Raw genomic sequence first — 18342 nt, 5'->3', positions numbered from 1 at the left:
ATAGTATCTACAAATCAATCTATCATATTGATACTGTCTATCTATCAACTACTACTGTATCTACTGTAATTCAGGAGGAGAGGTCGATCCATAATATCCATCTATCTATAGTATTTATTCATTAATATGTCATATCCATCCATCTATAGTATCTGTCCATCAATCGAAACAATGCAGTTGTATTTTGAAATATTTTAACGAATCTAGGGCTGTAACTAATGATTATTTTGACAACTGAGTAATCTGATATTTTTTTAGTAATACGAATAGACCCAAGTTAAAAACAGGCTTTAGTGTGACTATTTATATATAACCACCGGCAGCCATATCACCCTGGAGCCCAAGACCGGTTGCCTATTGAAGCTAAGCAGGGCTGAGCCTGGTCAATACCTGGATGGGAGACCTCCTGGGAGAACTAGGTTGCTGCTGGAAGAGGTGCTAGTGAGGCCAGCAGGGGGTCCTCACCCTGTGGTCTGTGTGGATGCTAGCGCCCCAGTGTAGTGATGGGGACACTATACTGTCAACAAGCACCGTCCTTCAGATGGGACGTTAAACCGAGGTCCTGACTCTCTGTGGTCATTAAAAATCCCAGGATGTCTTTCGAAAAGAGTAGAGGTGTGACCTCGGCATCATAGCTTCCTAACAATCCCCACATCTGCTGATTGGCTTCATCACTCTGTCTCCTCTCCACCAGTAAGCTGGTGTGTGGTGGGCGTTCTGGCGCAATATGGCTGCCGTCGCATCATCCAGGTGGATGCTGCACACTGGTGGTGGATGAGGAGATACCCCCTGACTATGTAAAGCACTTTGAGTGCCTAGAAAAGCGCTATATAAATTTAAAGAATTATTATTATTAATTATAAGGATGAGGCAATAATAACTGGTTCAAATAAAGTATCAAAACAGAGTAATTATATGGTTTTATTGAACAACACTGATAAAATAGAGCTACATAATGTAATATGGCTACACAAAATATGAACATAACCAACATGAAGGAATACATGTACAGTAGTTCACCCAAAAATGAAAATGTGATGTTTATCTGCTTACCCCCAGGGCATCCAAGATGTATAGGGGACTTAGTTTCTTCTAACACAAACACTAGATTTTTAGCTCAAACTGTGGCAGTCTATCACTCTCATAATGTAATTGGATGAGAATCATGGCTAAAACATAAAAGAAATTAAACCCTGCGGCTGGTGACGATAAATCAATGTGTAAAGACACAAAAAGATCAGTCTGTGCAAGAAACTGAACAGTACTTATATAATTCTTTACCTCTGATTCATGCAATGTCCAAACTGTTAAAACTCTCCTGAGCGCGCTCTCAAGCAGATGCGTGAGGAGGCTTCTTCTACTTGCTTGCTTTATGGAAGATCGCACAAATGGATAACTGACAATCTACAATCTCAATTAGGAGTGTCAATGGTCCACTTGAGAGATAGTTGGTGGTGATTTACTGAAGTCTGCAATCTGCCATAAAGCATGCAGAAGAAGCAGCTTCCTCACGCCCTGCTTGAGAACGCACTCAGGAGACTTCTAACAGTTTGGACATTGCATGAATCAGAGGTAAAAAAAACGATATAAATACTGTTCAGTTTCTTCCACAGACCGATCGTTTTGTGTCTTTTCACATCGCTGTATCGTCACAAGCTGCAAGGTTAAAAAAAAAACTGTTTTATGTATGTTTTAGCCGTGATTCCCATCCACTTACATTATGAGTGATAATTGAGTGAAAATTTAAAATTTTGGGTGAACTATGACTTCAAGTGTATTAAGTATTATAACAAATACCTGCAGAGGTAGCCAAATGCCTGGCCATGCTTAATTTTACAGCATGATTCAAGGATGTTTAAATCCATGTATTTTTTTATATTTGGCCACATGCAAACTCATAATGAATGTAGGTCTGTAATTTGTGTGAAAATATTTTTGAAGAATTGAAGGATGACTTGTCATAATATTGTGAGTGCTAGTTGCACTAACCTGAGTATTTCCCTTTTGAAGTGTTTAAAATGTTTTAAAAAGGAAAGTGAAACGGTACATTATTGGCTTAGGCCTGTAACTGACTGATTATTGTGTTTATATATGTGAGTAATAAGCCTGTGGAAATACTTAATGTTATATTACTGTTGGAAATGTTGAATTCTAGTTGAGTTTGTATAGTTATATACTATTTGTATAGTTAAATATTTTGCTAGTGCTAGTGCCAACAGGCATTAAAGAATGTCAAAGTAGGACTTACATTGTGGCCTTGTTTTTCATAATTTTTGCAAGTGTTAGATCTTGGTTTACATTTCGACTTTTGTGCTTTGTGATCTAGGCTTGAAAAGGTTGGCAACCCCTGACCTGTAGTGTCTATCAATCAATCTATTGTATCCACCCAGTACCTCTCCATTAATCTCATAACTACAGACTGTTTTCAGTGGCTTGCCAGTAATTGCACCATCAACCTGGAAAAATGATTGAATTTCTGTTTACCCATCTAATGTTGGAAAAACAATGCTTGAAACTTTTCTTCAGAAAATGCTGAAGTTTAGCTCTCATTTTTCTTTATATTGTCAAGGCTGTTTATACAAACAGTGTTTTGGCAGACTCTGACAATATTAGACAAATCTTTCACAGTATGTGGACTGGGAAATACTGTGAACAGGATGGCATAAAGCAGCCCTGAATGTAATGTATAAGGATCTGCAGAGGAATACTGCAGTGTAAAATATATCTAGGTAGAGCTGCAGCAATCCACACAAAATAATGTGATATTTCTTCACTTTATTAAAGTCTCACACCTTCCACTGGACCAGGGCACACAGGGACAGAACATCAGAACAAGACAAACAGCCAAATAATAGTTGCACACAATAAATTGACAGCAAATCAAACGTATCAGGTCAAAAATGCCAGTCTCTCCAGAGTGGAGGCTGAAACGGGTCATTTAAAGTGCTTGAATACATTTCTCTGTTAGTAAACATCTCTTCTGTCCATACAAACAGGTTGGCAACTGTTGTTTTCATGAAGCTATAACGGAGCAATGGTAGCATTCTGACAATGCCGCATACTCTCGGGTCACAACAGGTGAAAAATATTGCAAGACATGAACTATATGGAAGGAAAAAAAATGGGAGATTTTTTTTTTTTTTAAAGAGTTCACGGCAAGTGCTTATTGTTCCAGACATCTTCATGCTATCAAAGAATCGACCAGGTGAAAAGAATCCAGAGGAAGGCATACACACATGGGCAGCAAGTCATAAACATATTTTACACAACATCACAAATTCTTTGTATGGGTGCATTTATTTTAGCAATTTGGATATCTAATACCTAGTATTATGGTGCAGGCAACGAGGTTTGATCAGGGTTTTTTTTTTTTTTTTTTTTTTACTGCAGCTCCTCAATGGTGATTTGTTTAAGGAAATAGCATCTTTCAGTTTGCAGATATTCCTGAAACAATGCAGTTTTTGCATCTCCGTTTATCCAAAAATGAAAATGTTATTACAAACCTGTAACTCTTTCTCTTTTTTTCAGTGGAACACAAGGATGATTTTTAAAGAAACCTTCTTTTGTGTTCCACAGAAGAAAGCAGTTATACTTAGGAACGACATAAGGGACTTTTGAGTGAGCCATCCCTTTAATTCTACAATTTTTTTTCGGTCTCTCCTCATTTGTTTGGAGGCAAATGAAAGAGAAGATGCTCCTATCTGTAAACAGACACCTCATTGACACGAGCGATTCACCTCTGACCACAGCAGAAAGGATCAATGTACTTCTGTGACTTTGCATTAGCAAGAAGACAATGTATTAAGTGGGACCTCTCCTCCTGAACACGTATAGTGACAAAGAAAGAGAGAAATAAAAACAAAGTGCCTTCAGAGAATTACAAAACAAGCCCTCCATTGATTTTCTGCTTAGTATAACCACAGAGCTGGGTGAGAGAGAAACAAACACACAAATATCCTTCTTCTATTGATTTACTTTAGTTGGTTTTAGACATGGCTGCCCATCGCTGCTTAGGGTGCGTCTAGAACTATGTGCCCCATGTGAGAGCATGCTTCAATACCCAATGCCCCACGTATGGTGGGAAAATGGAGGTAAATCACTTTTGCTTTAGAATAAACATCCACATTGAAGGTTAAGGGTATATATACTGATACGTATATACACTCTGATACATATATTGCACATACTGTAAACACACAGAAGGTGGGTTCTTGCATATTTAAAAATCATAGTATGGACAAGTCCATGTGCTTCCATGCAGTGGATCTTCTTGTATATTTGTGTATTACTGTGAGCATTATGTATGAAGGCATGCCAAAAGCGCAAAAACTTGACAATCTTATCAACCTTCTGAGACACATTTATGTAATCTGACCTTCCCTAAGGAAACCAAACCGAAAACCATCTTCCTTGGAAAACACCTACTGTGGACAAAAGCATCCTTATCAAATCAATCTAACTTTACAACAAAGTAAATTGTTTTTTTTTTTTAAAAGTATCATTGCTTGCAGAGCCAAAAATAAGTTAGTGCAACATCAAGACAAAAATCTTTTTCACAAATTAAAAAAATATACATTTAAAGTTCCACTGCAAGAGTATTTCTGCCTCAAAATTTCCTGCAGTACTGGAACAGACTGAATGGCTTTATCAAGGCATTTTAATTGTAAACATCTTTATAATGTATAAATAATTTAAAAGTCTTGTAACAATTTAGTATGGAACTAATGGGGGGTGAAAAAATCTTTTAGCATGCCATAATCCATAATCAAGAAAAAGGACCTTGTTAATACATGAGGCATAAGCTTAATTAAAATGAAAATCTGCTGATTATGACTGAAGCCAAGGTGAAAATAAAGGAAGCACTGACAGCGGCGTGTGCGCCCTCCTGCCAAAACACTGTGTCTACAGGTCAAGGAGACTTTGTTGCTCTGAAAAACAGGACATAGGAATGAGAACGCTGAAACTGATATTTTAGCTTGCACTGTTTTCTTCGTGTTTATGTGGTGAATTCAGACAAGGAGGTGAAATGATGCATAAAGTAATACACAAACAGATCAAATCACATCAGACTGAGAAGTTTTCCTGTGGAAACTGGAGAGGAGACTTGGGTCACATGACTCTCTCTCTTTAAGCCAATATCCGTGAGGCTGCGTAGACAACAATATGCGTTTTCGCAGTTAAACCTCAGGAGGTTGGTGATGTAAACGTCAGATTCGCCCACTAAATGAGTTGGCGCCCTGAGGGCACACCGCTTGAGGAAATAGCCACAAACTGAGGGTCTTGAATAATCTCCACAGGAAGTCTATGGCACAGCACTCACGTCTTTGACGTTTGTTGTGTATCAGTAAAAAAAACTTCTTTAGTGCTTTCCAGTTCTCATTTTCTCTACTTTTGCCTTCTCATTCAGACTGAATCTCAATCTTTCGTTCAGTTTATCAGTCCATTAGAAGCTCAGTTTTTATGGATGATGTAATTGTGAATGGTAAAAGTTTCTTAGTGGTTAAGGATTATGATCAATGACTTTTAGTTCGAAGTGATAGAGTGGTTTTGTGGGACAGATGTCCTGATTGTGACTACTTTTTGTTGCATAGTTAGATGAGATAGCTTAGCTGCTTTGTTTAGCTTGAAACGTTGTCTAGCCACTAACACCACCATCTAGTGCAAGCCGCATGTGTGATCATGCATTCAGAGAGGTAGCCTTATCAGTGTCTATGGCTGCAGCTAACGCTCAGTGAGTCTTTGGCTTTGCAAGTCGTGTGGAGACACCGAGCGGTACCGAAGCATTGCGTTGTGGGTCAGCCTCACTCCTGACTACTGCTGGCCGGCCGCGAGTAATGACGTGGTTCCCTGCACTGAAGCATGGCAAACCTCTGGACGGAGGTGGAGGAAGATTGGGTTTTGGACCACTACCGCCTCCTATAGACAGAGCAGGGAGTTTTACCCGTCTGTGTAGACGTGGAGGCTGCAGGACGCGCGGGCTGAAGGAGGACGAGGGGTGAGGGGTTTGCAGGAGTTTGCTTTGATGGCTTTCAGGGGTCAATCTCACAATCTGTTCTCCCGCCTCTGGTGAGTCATTCTCATTGTTGTCTTGTATGTGAAGGTGGGTGCTAAGCAACCGGCTCAGCTCTTCTGGGTCAGGCAAAGATTTCAACTCCACGTGAGGGTCTTTATCAGGAGGAAGAATTGGATCTGTGCAGGGGGCTGGAGGACAGGACGTAAGAGGCCATTCCTCTTCGGTGCAGGCATCATTGTGGCCCCCGATTTGGACTGTTCTTGCTAGTTTTCCCTGGATGAGGGGCTCTTTGGGGATGCGACTGATGGGCTGAAGTATTTGAGGCTGCAGAAGACAAAACAGAACATTATTTCTCTGGATGGAGATCTGCGATCAGGGGCTACAATCCCATAGTAAGTGTATGGGACTGATATCTGTGTGACTCAAATTGTCCCATTCATAGAACACCTTATAAGAGCCTAGAAAAGGAATTTAACTGATAGTAACGGTAAACAGCAATGGGTAGTCAAATTCGGTCTTAAAATTTGGCTGTGAGTCTAAGAAATTAAATCGTCACTTTAAATAATGTAAATAATTGATTAATTATAATGTGATTAAACGATTACAGAGAGTGGTTATCTCCTTCAAAATCAAAACAGTTGCTTGTGCTTGGACCAGGATTTCGCACAGTTCGGAAATTAATTGAGAAGGCTTTTTTAAATTCCAATTCATTCCCCGAATTTAAAATGAGATGGTGAAAGAATGATTAGATGATGAAAGATTGAAAAAGGATGAATTTCAGTTTCATAAAAGTAGAATTAAAACAAACTGAAATCAAAAATTCATTTAAGAGTCATTTTGGTCACACTTTAGTTTGGCGACCAATTCTTACTATTAACTAACAAATAACGATGGCTTCTGCCTCAATAACCACTTAATTTTCTGCTTCGTAATAGTAGTTATTAGATTTTGGGCATGGGGTAGGCTTAAGGGACCTAAAATATGGTCATGCAGACCAAGGCATTAATATGAGCTTCATAATTACTAATAAAGAGCTAATACTAGTAAAATTCATGCTAATAAGCAACTAAGTGAGAATTGGTCCCTAAACTAAAGTGTTATCATAGAGATGTCACAGATGTCACCAGGGTGCACAAAAAACCCACTTAATTTCCCAGAGTGCACTTCTTTTTTTAATTCCTTTTAAGAGTTCAACAGTACACACCAACTTGGTTCTGGAAATGTTTCTTTTTTTTTTTTTTTTTCACAGAAAAAAAAATAATAATTAAAGGGATACTCCACCGTGTTATCATATTAAACTATGTTTTTCTCTTAACTAAGACGAGTTGATACATACCTCTCTCGTCTCAGTGTGTGCACTCAATCGCTTTGGCATGCGGTGACACTTTGTAAGCACTTCATCTTGGCACAGTAATATCGTCACTCGTGAAAAATCCTCTCACTGGCCCCCGCTCCCTCTAGTGAAGATATTACTGCGCCAAGACGAAGTGCTTACAAGCACTTGCCATGGTATTCCGCCATACAATATAGTTATCCATTTTACACGCTTAGAAAAGCGCAACGTTTTGTTTTGTGTTACCATCCTAGGTCGAGTTACACTACGTGAGTAACTGTATTTAAATAGGGAAAACGTGGAGGTGTTTGGTAGCTTCTCTGCTTGGCCCATATTAAATGAATGGGCTAAGCTAAGTGCTTTCAAAGTGTCACCGCGCGCCAAAGCGATTGAGTGCACGCACTGAGACGAGAGAGCTATGTATCAACTCGTCTTAGGTAAGGGAAAAACATAGTTTAATATGAAAACACGGTGGAGTATCCCTTTAAAGAGTAAAGAGCCATGAACCAAACCAAACCTCTTACAAAGGTGATTCATTAAAAATAGATGTGAAATAGAAAACTTAATTTAAATATACATTTTTTAAAATACATTTAAAAAAACAAAATATACACAAATATTTAAGTAGTTGATTGTAGGGTGTACTTCATTTGATTGGACAAATACTAAGTGGTTTTTTTTAATAATTTGCTTGTAGTAATTGTCTGACTGGTGGATATTTCTTTGCGTAATATAGTTTTCCACCCAAAATTCTGCTGTTAAACACATTATTTAAAAAACAAGTTTAAATAATAGAATGGATTCTACAAAAGCATAAATCATCCATAACCAAAGCAGGTCCGTTTTAAAAGGTTTATCATTAAAAAGTTAGTGTTAAAAATACATTTTTACTTCTGGAACCAGTTGCATTTATAATTCAGTAAATTTCTCCATTTGTAATTTAAATTCAGCTTCCTGTGAGGTGTGGCCAATTTAATTCACACGTATAAACTGAAATTCTTTCATTAAAAGCAGATTCTTTCATTCTGAACTTTGCACAAGTCTGTTTTTTAGCATTGTAAAACAGCACTGGCAACTGTTTTCTTCCGCTCTGTGAACATCGCCAGGATGTGTTGAGATGCGTGTGGTCAGCAGGCTGTTGAGCTACGAACAAAATGTTACTGTAATAGAATGGTTTTGGGTGGATTAACACGTACTCCGGTTTCAGTAAAGACAGCTGCACCATGACAGAGGCACAAGTCCTTGTTTCCTTGACTCTCTTTGTCTCTCATGGGCTGCTAAAGAGCACTACTGTCCTGCAACCACAGCACCCCCTACTGGCTAACTCTGGTTTCATACAGCCTGCCACGTTTCTATTCAGATGGAGACTATTTGTAAGGTGTGTATTATCTCCAGATACCATCACAAAACAATTTTATCACATGCCGACCACACAGGGCTGAGAAAAAAGCCAGAATGAGAGAGACGTGAAGCTTTACGATTTAAAAATCCACTAGAGAGCGCATAAAACAATAGCTGAAAAACAGCGTAGGGACAAGGGAGTAAAAGCGTGAGCGAGAGTGTATGCACAAGAGAGCTGTCAGCAAATATAGCAGCATGAGGTGTACAGACGGTCACAGCCTCTACGTGACGTCACAAAGTCTCTGGGGTGGAAAGACTCGTACAGACACTTGCAGATATCATCCATAATGCATTCGTTTCTGGCCATCACTGTCTCTCAGTGAGAAATGACAAGTCTCAGAGACTGTAACCTTTTTTAAACTCTGTGAGGACTTAAAGTCCCATTTACATGGATTATAACTCAAAATGCAGATTTTAAATTTAATTTACATGGCTTTTTTTTTTTTTTTTTTTTGCATAAACATGAAACCTCTCAGTGGTTGACCTCAAGTCCCTTTGGTCATTCCAAATCACAGTCAATGTGAATGAGGCTTAAAAAATGAGAACACATGTGAAGTGCACCTCCTCTGTGTTAGAGAAAGAATTACACAACTTTGACTGATAACTCCTGTACTCTTCAATAATGCAATCAGAATCCGTAAATGAATGAAGTGATTAAAACAGATATTAATGAGCTGTTTAAACCTAGAAATGATTTTCCTCATTCAATTAATTTGATTACCTTGCTTTATTGATGAAACCCCCAATTCCAGAGCATGACATTCCCATAAAAATATGAACTATATTACTTGGCAGATAAACTGTTTATACAGTAGTATGCAAAATATTTATTGAAGAGTGTTGTACTGTTATCATCTTAGCTTGCTGTTCTAACACCGTTCCGGCACTTTCATAAAAGCAATAAGACACTCAAGGACACTTTTACAGTGATTTACTATGGCTATGCTCTTAAGCATAATGCAAAGATGAGTACCCAAAACACCCTTAACTGTGGTAAAGTTACTGTAATGAACAGCCCTACAGCCTTATTGCTTTTAGAAAATGACAGCAAGCGCATTATGATAAATGACAACAAAGTTCAATAAACAATTTGTGCACACGATAAACGATTCTTGTGCCAAGAAACATAGTTCATTATACTGACTCTAGGCAGTTTTGGGGTTGCCGAGCAACATAGCAACTTTAATACAGAATTCATGACAGGTGTGTTTATATCGGCTTCAAACAAGGCTCATCTAATTAGGATTTAGAGTTGAAAATATCGGTTTCATAACACAATATTCACATCATAAAAACAGAGGAATCATGCGGCACCAAACAACCACCACAAGACAGTAAAATGAAAAACAACGACGTCAAACAGCTTTCATGCTGCTCTGCCATTGTGGACTGATTCCAAACCTAAACCTTTTAATGGAGTTTCTGTACGAGTACCTAAAGTATCTGACATGTTTCCAGAAGAATGAGGGCCAGGTTATTGATTGATTCTTTATAGAGCAGGGCTCAATATTAAGGATGGCTGAGCAGACCAATGCAGAGTTGTCACTATACTTCTATTAACGGATTAGATATGTTGTGTTCTGATGGCTTTGTGTGATTTATTGAACAGTTTTCAATTCTGCTGATAAATACGCCTGAAAGGAAAAGTGGCTATAACACCACTAGGGGTGAGGATGTGCCAAAATTGTAACAATGACTTGTAGATTGCTTACAAGACAATCTTATTAAAAAATGCTTTGCACTTTGTGGCATTATTTTAGAACCGTATAGAAAATAATGTGAATTCATAGCTTTTACATAGTTACATAAATTCGAGAAGAGATTCCAAAAATTCCAAGAAAACTCTACTAACTGAAATGAAAAACAATTTTTTTTTTTTTTGATGGTATTTTTTTTTTTTTTTGTGGTGGGGTCCATGAAAATCTGATGTTCTGGCCTGTTTTGGCCAATAAAAAAAAAAAAAAGCATCCAGATTTTAAAAAAAGAGCAGGGAGAATTAACTGCCTCCAAAATGTTTCACAAGATAACTTCATATCACGATTGCTGGATATTACAACAGAAAGAGCTGTAATAAAGTCTGGGTTTAATTCAGTCATTCATCTTACTGTAAGATTTGGCTGATGAAATGTGGCCATTTTGATAATAGAAGAGTTTTTAATATCCTGGGTCTGTAGAAGTGGAGGTTATAATGTGAATCCCAAAGGAGTTATCGGATCATTTTATTTTAATTGTCCTCTAAAACGGTTCAACATCTCCCTGTGCAATCACAGGGACAAGGACAATTGCACTATGGGCTAATTCTTTGCTTGTGTGTACATTTGTGATGTTTAAACCCTGGTTCACCTGTAAAGTCTCTGGAAGCAGACTGAGAGAAGCAGTGGGTCTCTCAGAACACACCAGTAAACACTGTAGCTCCGTCAGAGCAAAGACAGATCTGACACAACCACAGCAATCACAGCCCACGGAGGAAGAGATAAACAGAACAATTTGGATTTATGATTAGGATAGTTGTTTTGGGTAAAAGAGTCAGGAAAAAAAAGTCTCATGCCACCTGTATTTTTTTTTCGTATGTAAATGGTGGGGGGGGGGGTTAATCCATGCTTCTAAAATAAAAAATCAGACTCAAAGCATGCATCGTTCATTCATGTCATGTGACCATGCAAAGGGTGAAGTTTTTAGTGGAGGTTACTGTACCACGCTGTGTCGCGGAAGTAATGTACAAGATGCTCCACCCCTGTCCCGGGGTATTATGGGGTAGGCAGAGGGGGAGAAACAACACAAAGCACAAGTTCATCCAATCAGGAAATTGGAAGAGGAAAGAGAAAGGGAAAAGAGGAAAACATGAAGAAAACAAAATACAAGAAAGGAAGATGAACTGACATCTGCTCTATCTAAACTAAACATTGCAAAACATACCTTCTCTCAGATGATCATAGCTCTATTCTTGCTAAACTAAATTACTGGTGTCCTCACTTATTTTTAATAATATAAACCTGAATCCTCCACTAAAAAAGGTTTTATAAAGCATACTAAGGACAGTACAAATGAATAATTTCCTGTGCGCAGAGTTACACTATCTGCAATTTACTGCAAATTGAACCTTGCTGAAATTTACTGCAAATTGAAATTGTGCTAGAAATATTGATATAATGAGTTCTAACTTCATTAATATGAGCTTAAAATTCTGGAAAGGAGTCATTTATTTTAAAGTATTAATTGCTTCAACCCATGCCAACTTCAAGCTCACTTAATAGAATGAATTTGAGACAGGGCTACCTGTTTTTCCATTATTAATTATACTCAGAAAAATATTCATGACATTTAATTTGCCAAAGCAAATGCAAAAATGTAACCGCAGAAACAAAAATTCCCTTCCTCTACAGTGAATCCTGTTACTCTCTTATCTCACAATCTACTACAGCTGCATGTGTTCATGCTGGTTCAGACAACAAATGCTGGCTCTTCGACTGACCGCACTGGTGCACAGCAATGTGCATCCAAATTCCCTGCACAAACACACCTGAAGACAGGGCACAGCACGGCCATCCACACAAACACACAGATGGTGTGATCCAACCAGTGCAGTGGCCCACCTAGACCTGAACAAAGATGCTTCAAAACTGCCCAGCGGGGATCTGCTGGGGATCTTCATCGGTCTCACATCACATCTCCTCTTCCTCATCTCTCATTTAACCAATATCCTACTTAAACAGCCCTGACTCACTGCCTCATGTTACTATATTGTGCATATATTCATAAACCTATATGGAGACAGCTTTTGAAAGAGAAGGGAAGGAGACAGAGTGGGTAGTGGAAAAAAGCCGAACATTTTGCCAAAGGAATGGGGTCAGAGGACAGGGGTTAATGACTCACTTTGTCGGTGTTGAGGCATGCTGGCACGAGGTGCAGTCTGGTACTGGCACTGCCAGGGAGAGAGAAGAGGAGTGGGTACAGCCTGCAACACACAGAAAAGCCGTGAACACACACACACACGACACCCACACAGCTGCGGAAAGAGACAAACCCCAGTGAATCTAGACAAAACACACAGAGAGAACCGGCACACGTTTCTTCTGAGAAAACAAACTACTCTAGATGTCTGAACATTAGACTAAAACATCAGTGAAAAAACCAGGCTTGAATGCAAGCATGTACACTACATGCAAGCAATATTCCTATCTTACACATAAATCTCACAGATAACATTTCCTTTTGCGTGTAAACTACACACGCACTGGGGAAATTTCTGAGATCAGATATATGTACTTTTACCTCAAATATTATGACATGCTCAACCATAATGTTCGTAAACACACAAACCATATCATGAAAAATTGATTGCATACAATTTAGAAGCACCTTTGGGAAAATGTTGAGCGTTAAAGGCAAAACAAATTATTTTTAGGCACAAACCTGATGCCCAGAAAGTGAGCATGGCTTTGAGTCTCTCAAGTCTTTTCATTATGAACAGAAAACTAGACTTGTTTATCTTCACAAATTTATGTTCGTCCAAGTATACATGACATAAATTGCATAACTGACTAAATGAGGGATCTTTTGAAGCAAGTGCACAAGCCCAGTGTCAACAGTAATTGATGTACTGTATACAATACCATTCAAAAGTTTGGGGGTCAGTAAGTTGTTTATTTTTATTCATTTTCTTTATGTTATTTTATGTTATTTTATTTTATTTGTTTTAATGTGTTTTATGTGTATTATTGATTGATTGATTTTTTTGGGGGAAATCAATTAACACTTCTTTCAGAAGGGATGCATCCCATTTCTGAAAAAGTGACAGCAAAGGCATCAAAATGGAACAAAAGATTTATATTTTAAATAACTGCTGCTTTGTTTTACTTCTCATCCAGAAAACCTGAAACATTTTTTAGCAGTTTCCACAAAAATATTAAGCAGCACAGATATTTTCAACATTGATAAAAAAAAAAGAAATATTTTACTTGATCAGCAAGAATATCAGAAAGATTTCTGAAGGATCATGTGACACTGGAGTAACGGCTGCTGAAAAACCAGCTTTGCCATCACAGGAATGTTTTTACTGTATTTTTTAATCAAATAAATGCAGCCTTTTTAAGCAGGTTCTTACTGTTTAAGGGGGTTGTTCCTGGCCAGAATAAGCTGTAAAGTGGACCAGTCAAAATACTGCCTCAGCAAGACTCACTTAATGCTTAAACGAACAAGAGGCAGCATTGCAGAGTACGCACTCAATGTACTATAGACATTATTAGTATGCAATACGCAGATTTCTCCAATAATGGCAGTTTGTAGACAAGAACAATATGTACAGCTGTTTTACAAGACACAACTGGGGTAAACAAAAGATGCTATGATATCTGGTACATAATTCATTTACACAACTAGGACGTTTTCCAGAATCAACATTCTGTACTGGAACGAGTCCAATCAACCCAGTCTTCCCCTGCTAATTTAAGGCATTCGTTTAGCATTAGGGAAAGAGTGAGGTCTATAAATCGCTTGAAAGGATTGTTGCTCCAAGGACAAAGGAAGACTATCCAGGAACATGACACACTCATAGTAAGTAGAACAAATATTTGAGTGTTTGAGTTATGATAAAGCCAGCAACCACAGATTAAACATTAGTTTAGTATGTTAACATTTCCTTGGATTGTTTGCAGTTCTGTGACAATTATAATAACTGATCATTTATATCTTGCTTTATAATGAACTCATGCAAAGGTTAATTTTTGACCTATCCATCGAAAAACCTGTGGCAGTTCACCAAAAAATTTAAATTCTCAAATGATTTCATCACCTCTCATATTTCAATAAAATATCTTAATTTACCCTTCTTAGATGAATGAGTCACATGTTTGTGGAACAACATGAGGGGGAGTAAATGAAGAAAGGTTTATCAGAATGTCAGAGCAACAATGTTCCATTTAATGAAAGTGAATGGGTACCAAGCACCGTTAAGCACCCAAAAGAATCACCATGAAGCATAAGTGTAATCAAGTTTTTAATAACAATATAACAGCATAGTGCGAGAAACGGGCTAAAATTTCAATTCTGACCGAAGATCTTGCTTGACAGCCTTATTCACTCTCATTATATGGAAAAGAGCAGCAGGACATTCTTCTAAACATCTTCATTTATGTCCCACAGAAAAAAGTTGGTTAAAAGTCACATACCGTAGGTGGGGAAATCATACAGGCAAAGAAAATGAATCTTGCACACTAACGTGTGCAAAATGAACAAGTCCTGTTATCCCCAATCCCCTATAACAGTTTATTTCTCTTCCTCATTTCCACTTCCAAATTCTCATCCATCGCTTGTTACTTCCCTCATCTCTCCTGACTCCAGTCTTTCGCCGTGTACCATTAGCTTTACTGATTGTGTGCCGGTCCTCTATAAGAACACATCCAATGGTGAACATCTCAGGCTGGGGCTCTGAAAGCTAAACCACCGGAGTAGATGCAGCATGGCTTCACTTAAATAGGAGATGACACTCATTCTGCACTCTGTAGTAGATGCCCGTTTTCCCCTAGCAGCTGCAAATTGGCCAAATCGGCACCTCTGCAAACTCGCCTCGGCTCAGGGCGTCCCGAGAGAGCATCGGGCTATTTCACCATGAAAAACGAACGCGAGGGAGGAAAGGACAGAGGAGAGGAAAAGAACAGAGGAATGTGATGCCTGATTTGTCAGCCCTGACACACAATTTGCTTCCGCTCCTAGTAAACAACTAGCCACCTACAAAGCCTAGAGAGGTTTAGGGGGGAAACAGGAAATAAAACGAGGCAGACAGCTCAACCAAGGACACACACAGATACACTCTATACTGACATTTTGGGAGAGTTTTGGGTGCCTTGATGAATGCGATCATGTTGACATGCACGTTGCTAGCCAGGAGAGAGAGAAATGACTCACAGCGGGGTGATGATGGGGCGGTCGCCACACCGTCTGAGTGGATTTATCATGATGAGTTCTTCTCTCACCTTTGACCCCTGACTTCTGCTGATGACACGGACATCTCACTGGCTGAAAGAAGAATCATCAACGCGATAATGATTAGATTTGTATACGTTAATGAGTGGTTTGAAGATCTCAACCAATTCAAAACTTGCACCCAAAAATAATAATTTGCATTATTGTTTTATGACTATACAGAATCTCTATACAGAATATTTGTTAGCTAATATTTTAATTGTTCAGATATGACAATATTAAGAGCTGAGTCTAATTATTGTTTTATTTTGACAGACATGACAAACTACAAACTACAATGAATACAATGCATTATGAATATGAATACAATTAATAATTATTATTATTATTATAAGATTAATCAATTATTCATTAAGGATTCCTAATGTAGAACATTACAGATTACCAAAATTAGATTACCATTTATCATTGTTTTATTTTTGACACCCAACATAAAATCACCAACTATTAAAAAAAACTATTTCCTTATGAATTATTATTAATAAATGATAAATTATTTAATATATTATATTTATATTTTGGTATATTTTTTATATTTATGCAGAGTAGTTTTGCAATCTAAATTGTCTTAGAACCTATAAACATTTTTTAAACCATTTAATAAAAAAAAAATTAAAATTAAACTCTGAAATCAGATTCCTAGTAAGAGCACCTCTCCTTAACAAGCCACACAGTTTGAGATATCATTCATGGCATAGGTGAAGTGAGGGAGAGTTTAAATTCCCTAACCAATGTATAAATATTACGGATGCTTGCCTTGAGCAACACTAATAACATACTCTTGTTCTTGTGTAAAGAAATCTCAGTTGCTTTCATCTTTGCTTTGCAATCAGCATAATGCAAAAGAGGTGAGCAAGTTTACTAGCGCTAATGATATAATTGCTCACTGATGGTGACAGTAATTGGGATTAAAGGGTAAAGTGCATGCGTTTTTATGGCTTGGAACGGTGAAGTTAATGAACAATATGAGATGTGGGTTTGTTCTGAGAACATCTCGTCCTGATTTCATCTCACTCAAGCAGACATGGAGTTAGCATGACTTCAGCATCTTCCAGCAGACACTGCAGGCTCTGATTAGCCACTCATGTATTATGTATTTTCAAATCAATAAAAAATGGTCAAAATGAGTGCGAGTGTGAATGTGTCAGGAATGGCGATGGCTCACAGATTGTTGATGCTGTTGATGAGTGAGCCGTGTGATGATTTGATCTTTATTTTTCAGCTCTTCCCTGAGATGTGCCACCTCCTTCATCAGCTCCTCCATCTGACACGCAAATACAAAAACAAATAATGAAATCAAACACAAAAATATGAAACTGTCATACACATAAACAACAAGTGTACAGAATGGAAACAAAACATGCAGCTGTTGGCGTCAGTTTTTAAGCCAAAATGGAAGACTAATTCACCATGGGTTCCCTCTGGAATTACTAATGGCTTTTTAGAATAACAGTTTGCAATTTATGAGTATAATAAGGTCTGTGGTAAACATTACTTGAGATATATGAATGTTTCGTTCTACTTCATAAATTACACAACTCAGATGTGAATTCTGGAACTGTGGTGTGCTTTAAAAACACAAGCTGCTACATTAGGACTCTCCTGCACTTATAGTTGTAGCCTTTATGTAGTAACTTGCTGACAATGTGCATTTTAACAGCTTCAAAATTCATGTTTAAAGATATGAATTGATGATGTAGAACAAACTGGGAAAGTCTCTTAAAAGTATGCATTTAGCATTTGAAAACCACTTTTATAAAAACACATCAGAAGTTCCTAAGGGAGCCCGTGGCTTGACAATGCTAATGCTCTTAATGTGCTAATGTTTTAGGACAACAAGCTTAACAGCTCTATTCAGGTGGGTGTTTATGAGACGTTACAGACCTGCTGGGCTCTGCTGTCATCTTCGCTGGAATCCAAACTCTCTGGAGAAATCTCGCCATCATCCATCTATATAAAATGACAATTTATTTAGGAGATGAAACGCTCATGTTTACAGCTTCTCAGGTTCTTTTATTCTTTCTCGCTCTTTATTCTCCCACTACACACATGCTAAAAGCTGCTCAGAGGGTAACAGCTGGGTTTGCATATGAAAAGTGCAAACATGACTCTTCCAGCATTCCCACCTGCAGCATACTCTTGAGTTTGAGCAGCTGGGACTTGACAGACGAGCAGTCTTCAGCCAGGTGCTTGAGAGTGAGTTCATCTAGCGCCACCGTGTGACTGTCATGCTGGACTGCGGGATGGAGGGGCCGAGGTCCTGCACGACAGGGATCGTAATGAAACCCGACCAGTCTAAAAAAAAAAAAAAAGAGAGAGATCGAGAAAGAGTTTATAGAAAAATATACAAGAAAAAGAAACAAAAATCTGAATTAAAGGAGTTTCAATCAAGTGACGGAAACAAACTGCAACTGTCAAAAGTCTTATTATTTCTAAATCACCAGAAGACATTATTCCTGTATATATCTGGCATTGAAAGTACCCTAATTAAGGTGTTAACAATGTCTCTCATAACGTCATTCTGACTTATGTTGCATCACTTTAGCTGTTTAACAGTTTGTGTTTCTATATGTCCCAATCCACAGAGACATTCAAAAGTTTGGGGTATTCACAT

General features: G+C 38.1%; 1 protein-coding gene across 1 annotated transcript; it reads right to left on the bottom strand.

Annotated features, from left to right (window-relative positions):
• Positions 1 to 2758: 2758 nt before the first annotated feature.
• Positions 2759 to 18023, bottom strand: LOC113075611 (uncharacterized; the record flags this gene model as incomplete). The annotated part of the gene is made up of 5 exons (XM_026248292.1): positions 2759 to 6337; positions 15651 to 15761; positions 16894 to 16992; positions 17613 to 17678; positions 17855 to 18023. Coding segments are annotated over 5 exons (1054 nt in total), but the record flags the coding sequence as incomplete, so codon positions are not given.
• Between the last annotated feature and the right edge of the window lie 319 nt (positions 18024 to 18342).

Source organism: Carassius auratus, unplaced genomic scaffold, assembly GCF_003368295.1.
Source record: "Carassius auratus strain Wakin unplaced genomic scaffold, ASM336829v1 scaf_tig00017276, whole genome shotgun sequence".
Classification (NCBI taxonomy): Eukaryota; Metazoa; Chordata; class Actinopteri; order Cypriniformes; family Cyprinidae; genus Carassius; species Carassius auratus.
The sequence above is the reverse complement of the archived record's forward strand: the minus strand, read 5'-3'. Positions and strand labels throughout refer to the sequence as shown.